At 38.5% G+C, this 13,429-nt stretch overlaps 2 protein-coding genes across 2 annotated transcripts; one reads left to right on the top strand and one right to left on the bottom strand.

The window, feature by feature from the left end:
• Positions 1–1,027: 1,027 nt before the first annotated feature.
• Positions 1,028–5,660, bottom strand: LOC118433223. Its single transcript, XM_035844923.1, has 5 exons — positions 5,559–5,660; positions 5,376–5,460; positions 5,190–5,314; positions 4,922–5,107; positions 1,028–4,835 (listed from the first exon to the last, which is right to left on the bottom strand). The coding sequence occupies exons 1-5, from the start codon at positions 5,578–5,580 to the stop codon at positions 4,762–4,764; spliced, it is 492 nt and encodes a 163-aa protein (XP_035700816.1). The 5' UTR covers positions 5,581–5,660; the 3' UTR covers positions 1,028–4,761.
• A 3,697-nt stretch (positions 5,661–9,357) lies between these two features.
• On the top strand, positions 9,358–11,897 carry LOC118433204. Its single transcript, XM_035844896.1, has 4 exons — positions 9,358–10,097; positions 10,673–10,884; positions 11,397–11,536; positions 11,698–11,897. The coding sequence occupies exons 1-4, from the start codon at positions 9,788–9,790 to the stop codon at positions 11,726–11,728; spliced, it is 693 nt and encodes a 230-aa protein (XP_035700789.1). The 5' UTR covers positions 9,358–9,787; the 3' UTR covers positions 11,729–11,897.
• Positions 11,898–13,429: the final 1,532 nt, after the last annotated feature.

Raw genomic sequence — 13,429 nt, 5'->3', positions numbered from 1 at the left:
GAAATTCTAGGATTTACATGAAAATAAATGTCCCTGCATTCTTCATAAAAAATGAACCCAGTGGCCCAACTACCACATGCATGAAAGGGATTTACAAATTGAACATCATTCTCTGAGAAAAAACATTTTTGGTAAAAAAAAATTGTCAAAATTCCTTATAGAGTTGTTAAAAAGGCGCAAATCATAAATTTTTTACCGGGAGGAAGATAAATACTGCAAATAATCCCCGCTATCGTATCATTGAAAAATTCGAGACAAACTTCAAAAGCTAATATCCTAATGAAGCATAAACAACGAATGTATTCAAGTAAATGTGGAAATAAGTTCACATTGTCTTGGGAACAAGTTCGGTCCAAGTATATGGCAATTTTTTTTGTAACTTTCAAGAACAAAAAAGTGGGGGTGGTGGCCAGACTGGGGGTGGAAGAAGCTATTGTTGATGTTGATTTGTAGACAAATCGAATTGAAGCACATGCAAACTTGCCCATTTTCCTGCTTCTAACCACATTTGGTGCACACAAGGTGCAAAAAGCTTGTGACAGATTTGTGGGGGGATAAGTGTCAAAGCATATCTACATATCCTTCCATGGTAATTTTAAAATGGGCCTTCACGAGGGGGGAAGGGGTCAAAATTTTCCGAAAATGGATCACATGCTCTATGTACGGCCCCAACCGAGAAACTTGCTCCTTGCCATTAACACGGACCAGGTTACCTTTCTCGCTAGGGGCCGTACATAAAGCATGTAATTGTTTTTCGAACAATTTTGACCCATCTCCCCCTCCCCTCGTGTCACTGATACGCCGCATGTTATACCTAACATCGGCGTATAGGACGGATCCCTAAGAAGGATAGGACGCCTTGACCCATGTCCCAGTTCAAATCGATCACATGCTTTCTGCACAGTCCTATACATACGCATGAATGTATGTGCTTATTGATCTACTTGTGCACAAGTTGGTTGCATAATACATATGTACATATGCGACCAACTTACATAAAAACATATTTACATATTATGTACACATCTAACAAATCATTTACAAATTTACTCTTTATTCATTTTACTCTCTCTTAAGGTTATGTATGTACGCCAAATGTAGAAAATATAAAATCTGTCATTATGTATAAGTAATTTTCACATGAAAAGTTACTATGTATTTACAAGATTACACGTTATTTTTAAAACATATGTATGTACATATCTGCACCAAAAAAGCGAGAACAATACAGTACTTCTGCATGTATTTGCAAAGAAAAAAGTCTTTCAAAAATGTTCTGAGTTGCATAAATTTGCACATTAATTCGTAATATTCTTATGTGTCCATACATTTATCCATAATTTCAATTTAATTTTGGTGAATTTTCACCAGTAACTCAAGTTCCGTATTAGTTGGTTATTATTTATTCTAAAAATAATCTTCATTCGAAGAATTGATGGTTAGGTAAAGGCTTACGCAGTTGTTTCACAAAATGTCAAGGCAAATGTGCTCGCACGTGCATATTATCTACTTGTGTATGTATGTATAATCAAGTATGTATAATTATTTATCCTTAATTTATCGGTTGGACTGTCAGTATAATTAAAACTAATCCAAATATTCAAAATTTCAAAGTACATATACATATTTTATTTGTATTTTAATTAAAGATCTTAAGCATTTAGGTTTTGAAATTTCAATAATAAAATTTGAAAATGCGCAAGTAATTGGTTTTCCTACTACATTGACATAATTACTAGCTTACATATTTATTTGGAGAAGCTATGGAATGATAATTCTATTAAGATACATATGTAATTATTTAGCCATTTTACTTAATACAACCTACACTAGGGAGCAATATTATTCGGACAAGAGGAACCCCAAAATTCAAATTGCCATAAATGATAAACTGGCGAGGATACCGATTGCAATTCTTTGTAAATTTACAGACAATTTAATACTCTTCCAATTGTATCAAACCTATTTTTGAAGAAAGTTAAAATTTCCAAATAAATCAAGCAACACTAAAAACATCAGAAGAAAGAGGGAAAAATTATTTGGGCGGAATTAGTTTTTATTCCATAACGGCGTATGACTTTTGATTAAAACAGGTCATTTTTCGGAGAAAGTATAAGCATTTTGTTACGTCTTTGAATGTTTGCAGTGCAGTAGTTTTCAGTTAATCTGTATTTTTTAATATAGTACAACGGACGTATGGTGTGCTCATTTAAATATTTAAGATACTGCGCGCCATAGGCTTTGCATGCAAAAAAGTCTCAGTTAAATGATCACGTCATAGAAGGATGCAGTATAAAGCAACGGGAAACTTCGCTTTTCGTCTTCTTCCCACTGTCACACCCCTTTCCAATTAGATAATGTACAAGCCCGTGAACAGGAGCACTAATCTTTGCAGCCTTGCTTCCTATTCCTATGATTTTTACAGGTTTAAACTTAGAAAAATCATGCAGGTTATAACATGGTTTATTACTTAACCTCTTGAAGACGAAGGGCTACTATTGTTGCATTTTGTTTTAATTCCTGAGATACGATAAACCACTATTGTCGCCTTTTTAAAATGTCCCATGGAGACTAAAGACGACTTTTGTCTCTAAGTCAAAACATCCCCGTGAGACGACGGTCGACTATAGTCGACTCAAAAAAAATATCCTGGAGACGACGATCGACTTTTGTTGCCATAATATTTTGATTTTTCTATGAAAATCATAATTTATAGCCCGAGTCAGGGCTTGTGTAGCCGTCATAGTGGTCTGTCCGTCTAAAAAATTTCGTCTGGGGTGATCCCATACCGAATTTGAGAAATCATTCTAGCTGAAATCTGGCGCAGAGGTTGCAAATGGCTCCTGATGGAAGAATACGGGTGAAATTCGTAAAATTTTTATGTGACTCTAGGTGACCCAAACTGATTTTCAGAAATGGTCTTCAAAAGCTGAAATTCGACATGGCGATGCTTAATGGCTCCTTATCAAAGGGTGTGAAGTTAAAAGTGAGGAACGTGTAACCAGAGTGACCCATACGAGTTTTTAAAAGTTGTTATTTTCAGCTGGAGGCTGCACATATTTTAGCTACCATATCAGAGTTATTTCTTACCATAACTCTGATAGTATGAAAAATTTCAGCATTTTTTTCATCAACTTTAAAAAAGTAATACAAGTCATCCTTTTAGGTATATATAAATTCACAGAAGTATCTTGAAATGTATTTCATATTCGTAAATTGTTCACCTTCGTGCCAAGTTTTAGTCTTCTATGACCATTTTCGAAAACCAGTGGGGGTCACCCTATCGGGTTCCCCTAAGAATAATTAGGTCGCTGACGATATATTTTTAGTTAACTACGCAAATATGACGAATGTCACAAATTTCGACCTTCTACGACCTTCTACGACTCGTTGTTTATCTCAAGTCCTTGGAAAGACTGATCGACGGACGGACGTATCCGACGGGCACATAAGTCATGACTCCCGCTAACAATTGTTCCAAAATCTAAAATCGATTTTTATCGTCTCTAAGGAATTATTCGTATTTTTAATTTCGCCTCTGATAAGTGTTCGGCAATTATCACTGGCGCCCCCGTAGTAACGCCAATGAGTATCTTTGGCGTCTTTGGGGGAAGTTAGGGATAATAAACGCAGTACGGAAGAGGTTAAACCAGCGGCTTTTAACTTATCAGTTCAATTTTCGTTGAATTCGCGGCTTAATGAAGAAAATTCGAATAATTTGAGCGAACAATGCTTGTTTTCTATCTCACAAAGTATTAGGCTTGGGGTGGAATGATACAAAAAACATCGTACCCTGTTATATTGTCTACTAATTGCAACAAAAGCTTTGGAATACCTTGTATTGTTACTCATTAATTGACTTTTGAATTGAATTTTGAGGTTACTCTTGCCAGTATAATAATGCTCTCTAGTGTATACATGAAATTCTATAACAATTCCTCTCTTCACAACACTACTTAATTAATAATAGTAATTACTGTAACATATTTGAGGAATTTCGTAAACAATTTCACCGTGGATTAAGAAGTTCTGAATTCTTCGCAGACAACTGTCAGAGTCAGGCATAACGAGCTTTGTAAAGAAGCGAGCTTGATTAATAAATAATAATAACTGAACTTTAGATAAGCAAATCCGGGAAAAATCTACAAGGATTAAATACATTTATAAAAAATGAAATACGTGTTGCAACGCTACCTCCGCATCACAGAGTATCTCAAGTGCTTACCAGTCAAATGGTGCTCGGTCAAGGGCATAATTATTATAAGATCACCAAATCAGCAAAAGCTCGTCATTTTGACCATACTTGTCCACTTCTTGGCAACGTTATGTCGCCTATATTCCACTACATTGTACCCATCCAGCATTCTGAACCGTGCCGAGGCTGCATTTGGGGCGATACTATACGTGTTCATGTTCATTCTACGATTCGATATTCCAGTCGACTACGGTACGGTTGATATCGTAAATTTTATGATCACTTCCAATAACTCGGAAACCCGTAAGTCACCAAATCCACGAAAACAACTAGCTCAGTTTACCAGAGTGGGGAAAATACTTTGTGAAAATACATTGTGTTGAGCTCCGTAATTTTGAGCGTTTGGATTTCCTCAGCTACTACAACCACAAAAAGGCGAAAATATAGATCCATAATACAAAATTAACACGAAAACATGGATTTTCTTCAATTTTTGTAGCTGACAAAACACAATGTGATCATTTCCTAAAAATAAAGTATTTTTGATCAGGATAGAAAGTTAGTTACTATAGGAAACCCGTATTTTCGACTGACGGTTTATGTCCATTCGGTGGGCATTGTAACCCTGGAAATAAAAACACTCCGAAACACAGAGCACAAGATTTTTTATTCCCGTTAAGTATTCTTCCCACCTCTGGAATTTACATAAATCGTGTAAAATCTTACATATTTCTGTTTCAGCCGGGAGCCAGGGTTCCAAAATAAATGCGTGCATTAACTTCTTCACATACGCTGTGGGAACGACCGTCGTCATACTCAGATCGGCCCTGTATTTTTGCGTGACTTCGTCCAAGGATGACTTAATTGACAGCAACCAGTCCAGCATCAAGTTAAAGTTGCAGGAAATGTGGTCTGCAGAGCAAAATATTATTACTCATTGTGAAATTTGAGTTTTCCAAAATTCCAAAATTTATAATAATGAATAAAAAAAAACCTCCAAAATAGTGTTGCCACTTGTCCACAATTTCTCCAAGTTTGATTTCCGATTTAAGAACCGTATCCTTCAAGAATTTCAGGTCTCTGAGCAACTCCGACAAATCTGTAGGGCTGGTTTCATCGCTAAAATTAATTAATCAACCAATTAATCTGGTGATTTAGATTTTAAACTTAATTACATTACCAATGCATAAATTCTTCCTCCTGTTTTATTTCTTCAGGATTAATCAATTCCTCCTCGTCTTGGTAATCCATTTTTGCCGATATTTCTGAAATACAAAATAATACGATCGCAAAATGTTAGAAGAAATCAAATCCAGTAGTAAAATAATTCTGATCTGCTATAAATTTTTAATAATTTCAATACCTATCGGTAACAAATTTAACATGTGCAGTGTGCCAGGTCCACACCGGAATTAATTTAATTGTGAAATAATTTTAAAACCCAAACTTTAGAAATGGACAAAATTCAAATCTTTTCCGTTTAATTTACCTGAGGTGAATCCTGTATGAATTTTTGTATTTTCACAAAATCATTAAGTTATAAGTAGTTAAAAACTTGTCAACTACGTAATTAGATACATGGGGCAGCCATGGACATATAACTTATAACTTATAATTATGACGTATAACTTATTTTATAAGTTATAAGTCATAGAAACTCCATAAGGCGACGTATATTTATAATTATAAGTTAAGTTATACCTCATAATTTTAAGTTATAAGTTATATGTCCATGGCTGCCCCATGTATCTATTATGAAATATTAAATTCAGTATTTGTGGCAAATTTTAAGAGATTTTTCGCATTTTGTATTTTGTTGTGGAGCGATTATGGTTACGTGGATAGTAAAATTATTCCGGTTAGGAAAAATTAGGTTCCACGATGCTTCGTTGATTTTTTAATATAACTTGATACACAATCACGGTGTATATCATAACAAGAATCACAACCAAGAATTGCGCTGTGGTGTGTGTGTGTGTGTGTGTTACCCTGGACCCAGATTCACTAACTTAGACCGAAATTTTGGCTTAAGCTTAAGACTGTGTTAGACCGATCTTAAGACGGGTTTTATCCCCAATTCAGCACTTTTTTCAAATCGGTCTTAGATGGTCTTAAGCTTAAGACGGGTTCAAGAACGATTTCATAAGGCGCGAGAGACTAAAGTCTGTCCAACCTGCGTGGGATATATAATGTATCCACCCCCAACCATCTCACTTTCTCTCACAACAATACTCGGTCGAATAATTATGTTTTTGTTGACATTTTGAAAGCATCAGGTCCCTTGTTCTCCTTTCCTTACCCCCACTTGTTAACGTGGCAAGTACGACAACATTCTTCGGGCTGATTAAAATCAAATCAAATAAAATTTACACAAAATGGATTTTGGAGTTCTTTTAATTTTTCAAACTAGAATAAACATTTGTACAACTATTTATGACAGATTTGCCGCATATTTAAAATATTTAAAATCTACACTATCCAGCATCTTCTCTACATCGACTCTGGCCTTATGGCGCTGGTCTAACGACGCCTGAAGAATCTAATATATCGTCGTGCCGATTTCCTGCCTTATTTATCGTTAGCTATATTTGGCTGCAACAAAATGACAAATAAACAAATATAGCCGTCATTAAATTAAACACCAAGCAAGCTTGTGGATATTAGTTCTTCATCTTAAATTTCTTCAGTTTAGACGGATCAAAGAGAATTCTTTCGTTGCTGAGGTTTAAATGGTGCCGTCTGTGCCATCCGGTATTACAATTCCTCCAAGAAAATTTGTGACGTTTATTCCAAATGAGCCAGCGGCTTATGGAAGGCCAGCGCTACTTCAAACTTGAAGCTGAAAAGGAAAATACCATTTGTTAGAATTAAGTGTCTTCCATGAACGAATTTTGCATTCTAATATAATTGAGAAACACATTGTCATTAATTAGTTACATTTCCTAGCAGTGGCTAAAATATTTACCTTAAATTTGATTGTAGTAAATGTTAATGATTTTGTCCCGTAATGGTTCGTGGACATGCGCGAGCGGGATGTCCTTTTCAATACGTGAGTTGTGAAGCGTAGTAACACTCGCTGCCATCAATCCAATTTTCATTCTTGGTAACACGATGTGATTCCTCTCCTACTTATCATACGCTTCTCAGTGGGACCTACAAAAGTTCTTTAATTATGGGTCAACCAACATACTTAGGAGTAGAAGGTCGCAACTTGACGGCGCCCGATTTTGATCTCCTTTGGATATGTTGTAGTACTATATGAGTATAGAAAAAGTGAAGGAGGGTTAGACTCCATGAGCCCATTTACGCCCGCCACTCCCCCTCAAAGGCGCACAAACCCCCAGAGTTGCCGCACTAAATTCATCGCCAAAAATCTAGTTTTGGTCAGATTCTCAAGAAATTTACATTTTTGTGATCCCAGATAGTTGCACTATCATATTCAATAGCAAATTCAACTTTTTTGAAATTTTCAATATTTTCGAAGATTTTCTGACCAAGGGTATGTATTGAAAAAATTTGAAATTCAAGAAAAGTTGAGTTTGGTATTGGATATGATAGACCAACTATCTGGGATCACGAAAATATAAATTTCTTGAAAATCTGACCAAAACTAGATTTTTGGCGATGAATTTAGTGCGGCAACTCTGGGGGTTTGGGCGCCTTTGAGGGGGAGTGGCGGGCGTAAATGGGCTCATAGAGTCTAACCCTCCTTCACTTTTTCTACGCTCATATAGTACTACAACATATCCAAAGGAGATCAAAATCGGGCGCCGACAAGTTGCGACCTTCTACTCCTTAGACATTAAACGTAATCAGATTTTTCAAGTACCGATGGTGCGTTGCACAACACTACTCGTTTCTTGGATTGGTTACATCACAATTTATAATCTTTCTCAGCTTATTATCTGCATAAAGGTCAGCAACAAGGCTCCAAAGGTTCAGAATCTGCCATAAGAGATAAATGTTACTTGATGTCAGCGCAGGTAATTCTGCCAGCACATGGTTTAATTTTTTACCATTCAAAAAACATCCTGTGGGATGTTATAGCGTAATCGCCAAATTTTTTGGTTCGCCAACGCTGGTATGATTCCTATCACTACATTGACGCTGGCCTCATGGCGCTGGCTTAATCCAATGCATCTGCGGGCTGAGTTCCTGTATGTTTGTATTTTACTGTAAATAGAACAACAAATCAATAAACAAATCGGGTATCAAATTAAGTATCTAAATAAGCCCGCACAAATGAGTTCTTCATGCACCTTGTTGAAGTTCCAATTTCTTGCGAGCAAGAGCCTGCATTCTGATACAATGTGCACAATGTTTTTAAAAACTACTACTTGTTCTTGTAAAGCTACTTGTCGCATCAACTTTGTTTATGTTCCATCTTCGAAATTCGACTTTCGTGTTAATGTGAGTTTTTTATGGTTGGTGTTGAGGAAGGTTCCGGCACATGCACTGGCTGGCAAGGCTCTGGCAAAGGACTACGTTAGTAGGAGAGGGGGAAAATTATCTGGCATTTATTCAACAATTAAAATTACTAATTAATTAAATATTTTATTTCCACAAAAACAACAAAAAATAACATGTGTTATTCCTCTCGCAATCGCACAGAAACTAAGCTTAAATCTCAAAGTTAGACAACTCCGGAGGAGGTTTGAGATTTGGCCTTACTTTGAGCTAGCTTTAGTCTAACTTTTTGGTAGTGAATCGACCTATTCACTAACTCGGTCTCAATTTTGTCTTGGGCTCAAATTTTGCTAGATTTTGTCTTAAGACAGGTTTAAACCGAGTTAGTGAATTGGATTTTGTCTATAGAATGTCTACAGACCAAGAATATTTCTTAGTGAATCTGGGTCCAGCAGGCTCAGGATTTGAGATTTGCTTCGTCCCAGACAAGAAAGTCGAGGGGGAACTTGAACAAACAAATCTTTGTCTCGAGAAACGCAGAAAATCAGAGAATTTGCACTTTTCATGCATATTTAAATATTTATGAAAAAATAAGAAGTTTAATAAAGTGGCGATGAATAATTTTTTCAGGAAATCCGTAAAAATTATACCCGGTGTTTCAAACTACTATTTACATACATATTTATATTTGTCCATATTGTACCTATGTATGTACGTACATGGTTACATACATATGTGCGTATGTATACGCACTTTTTATTGATTTTTCTTGCTCGCATTTGAAATGTGAGCAAGAAAATTTTCACATTTTCCCTACAAACTTAAACAGCTGGCTCGACGTGATGATTTCAAAGCAGGATTTTTTTTTCACTGCATTATAAAACTTGGAAAAATACTTATTTGACCAGTTCTTTGGGTGGACTCACGTCAAAGTCGTGTCAATCTCACAATTGAACTTTATTCTCTCGTTTTTTGTCAGTTTGCAGAATATTCTAAACTTTAAAAAGTAATTCCTCCGTGTACATACACAAATTCTCACGAGGCAAAATTTGCTGACAAAAAATCTGCGAAATCTTTTCCGATTCTGCAGTATCCTGAAATTTCTGCACGTGTCAAAATAAATACACGCACGTCAAAAAAAACGATATTTCTTCAAGCTTAAAAAGCTGTAACCTTTTTTAAAAAATGGAAGAAATCAGCATACTTTTGACCGAGCCTGAACCAAGGGGTACTTTGCCCCCTCTGCGGAAATGCAATGTGGAGCGAAAGGAGCCAAGTGGTGGGGGATATTCCGTGCCCCCGAGGAAGTGCAGGGTTTCCCTGGTCGTAACGTCGGCGTCCTTTCTGGGCACGGTTGTTTCCATGAGATTGGTCGCCATGGCCAGAACGTCGTCCCCCGTGGCGTGGCCGTCATTTCTGACCGACTTGGCGAAAATATATGTCGCCTTTTTCGCCATCATTGAAGCAATTAATATGTTACTGGAATGGTGTGACGGTAAGTTTGTGGTTTACACTCTTAAAAATTACAATGGTACCATTTTTAGCAGTATAAATTTTGCATGGATTAAATCTTGTATTTACATAATGCCACCTTTAAAGATTTTTGAATGTTAGGCAATGCAATCGGATTACAGATTATATGTTTTGTATTACTTTGTTCAAATTAATTTTGGTTCAAAGTTAAATACGATATGCTCACACAGTATATTTCGCAGTTTTTTTTCCACCATGCAAATGTATATTGAGTGATTTTATGTACTCCGGCTTTGGTGCCATAAGATGTGGGCGGAATTTAGAAATTTTTCGTAATCCGAAAAATAATCCGTGGGCAGATTATGTAACCCATACATAATTTCGCAGACCAGTAGTACATATCTCAAACGTAAGCCTAGAGACATCGATTTAAAGCAACATCGTCCAAATCACATGAAAATTATTGCTAAATTATTAATCTATACATAATCCGCAATCCATCAAAACTGTGGGATTACCTGTGCCAGGATTAAATACCAGTTTTCTAAGAACGTATTAATATAATCCTATACAGATTTCTGCATGTCTTATTTCCAGAAAAATTTCGTCCAAGGTGGATTTTCTGTGACAGATTTTCCCTCGCGTGGGGTCAGACCAATGACAAACTTAATTTCCAGGCCCTATTTTCTATGACGTGGTTTAGCAAACCGCACCCTCCGGAACATGGACCAGAACGCGCTCATTTTACCAAGTTCTTATCCAACCTCTTGGAATCCTTGGACTCTAAATTGACCCAAATTTTTAAAAATGTTGGTTATCAAATTTGGAAATATTTTTAATACACTTTTAAAAATACTTGCACCATTTTTAAAAGTAATTGCACATTTAATTAAGTGAAAAATACGAAATCCTGAGTAAAAGTTCAGCCACACAGGTTTTGGAATAGTTTGCTTAATACCTTGGGTGAAAAATTTAAGGGATTTTATGTATAAATTTGGCAGGGTTTTATGCAGAGAATTGGCTGGATTTTATGCAGAAAAATTAATGCCGAAACAATTTGTGCACAAAATGTGCAGAATTATGAATTATTGTGCAAAACCTTTCTGCAGAATATACCTGTCAGAAGTTTTTTGCAGAATCGTTCATACTTTTTCTGCACAAACAATTGGTCCTGGAATTTGTGTCGAATTATGTCAAATTCGATGTACGATTTTCATCAGGGACCGAATTTACAGTGTATTTGCTCTTCAAATGTGTGTCATTATTTTTAAGAGGATGTGAAGTTAGGTTTTTTCTCTATTTAAATATTTTTGTCAATCAGAATTTATCCAGTAATGAGTTGGACGTTTACATCGCAGCGGTTCGCCTTTGGTCGATTTCTCCCCCGTCCGACAGAGATGGGGAAATTAGATCGAAATGGGTCAATTTTCTGAACGAAATGGCAACATTTGTGGAAGAACGGTAAGGTTTGTTTTCTTTTTCAATTTGAAATTTTGACAGGAAAATTAATCAAGTTTTAAGTCATAGATATTAATATATTGACACCGGCGTTGCTGATTTTGCAAATTTTTGTTTTGAGTGAACTAGATATTTTTTCTTACGCAAATTTCATTCTTGTCCAGGAATAAGGAATCCGAGGTGCCCAAGAAATAAATGAATCCAAGGAAAAATAAGATTCGCTTAAATGTACAAAATTATTACTCCTCTAATTTAAAATAACTATGTATTACTTGATGCTATTGCAAATAAGACAAATATTTACCTTATTATGTGTGTAACGTATGTATATATGTAATAAACTTAACGTATTTTTTTTACTACATTTCATAAGTAACCATGTTATAAATATTTTATATCCATTCTTGACTGAAATCCTATCCAAAATAAAAATTAAGTTTAAAATCACTTACATTACGTACATACATACATAGATCGAGTACTCCGGGCTTGGAGTACGTACTCCGGCCTCCGGAGGCCGGAGTACGCGACTTTTTCCGGAGGCCGGAGTACGCGGAGGCCGGAGTACGCATGGCTGGCCGGAGGCCGGAGTACGCGGAGGCCGGAGTACGCATGGCTGGCCGGAGGCCGGAGTACGCGGAGGCCGGAGTACGCGGAGGCCGGAGTACGCGTGGGAGGCCGGAGGCCGGAGTACGCGTGGGAGGCCGGAGTACGCGGAGGCCGGAGTACGCGTGGGAGGCCGGAGGCCGGAGTACGCGTGGGAGGCCGGAGTACGCGGAGGCCGGAGGCCGGAGTACGCGGAGGCCGGAGTACGCATGGCTGGCCGGAGGCCGGAGTACGCGGAGGCCGGAGTACGCATGGCTGGCCGGAGGCCGGAGTACGCGGAGGCCGGAGTACGCGTGGGAGGCCGGAGGCCGGAGTACGCGTGGGAGGCCGGAGTACGCGGAGGCCGGAGTACGCGTGGGAGGCCGGAGGCCGGAGTACGCGTGGGAGGCCGGAGTACGCGGAGGCCGGAGTACGCGGAGGCCGGAGGCCGGAGTACGCGGAGGCCGGAGTACGCATGGCTGGCCGGAGGCCGGAGTATGCGGAGGCCGGAGTACGCGGAGGCCGGAGTACGCGGAGGCCGGAGTACGCATGGCTGGCCGGAGGCCGGAGTACGCGGAGGCCGGAGTACGCGTGGGAGGCCGGAGGCCGGAGTACGCGTGGGAGGCCGGAGTACGCGGAGGCCGGAGTACGCGTGGGAGGCCGGAGGCCGGAGTACGCGTGGGAGGCCGGAGTACGCGGAGGCCGGAGTACGCGTGGGAGGCCGGAGGCCGGAGTACGCGTGGGAGGCCGGAGTACGCGGAGGCCGGAGTACGCGTGGGAGGCCGGAGGCCGGAGTACGCGTGGGTGGCCGGAGGCCGGAGTACGCGGAGGCCGGAGTACGCGTGGGAGGCCGGAGGCCGGAGTACGCGTGGGTGGCCGGAGGCCGGAGTACGCGGAGGCCGGAGTACGCAAAATATCCGATCTATGCATATGCATACATACATATTAATTTTATATTAACCTTAGATAGTTATGTAAATCAAATTAGAGTCAGGTGAACTACTTAGCACAGCACATATTTGGGTTGAACACATTGCATCATTACGAATTATCGAGGAAGGAAATGCATATACCGGAAGACTGAATATGCACGCTGTTCTAAAATCGCAACCTTACAAAAATGCAGAACACACAATACACAGAACAAAAAATGGATTTATGTATCAATTTCTTACACATATTTAAATATATTTATGTATGTATCTACGCATGGATATGTTAGCATAATGATGAGCAAATAAAGCGAAATTTCGCACATTTACCAAACATTGTAAAGATTCAAACCTTTTCCATGAAATAAATTTGCGCATC

This window comes from Folsomia candida, unplaced genomic scaffold (genome assembly GCF_002217175.1).
Source record: "Folsomia candida strain VU population unplaced genomic scaffold, ASM221717v1 Fcan01_Sc044, whole genome shotgun sequence".
Classification (NCBI taxonomy): domain Eukaryota; kingdom Metazoa; phylum Arthropoda; class Collembola; order Entomobryomorpha; family Isotomidae; genus Folsomia; species Folsomia candida.
The sequence above is the reverse complement of the archived record's forward strand: the minus strand, read 5'-3'. Positions and strand labels throughout refer to the sequence as shown.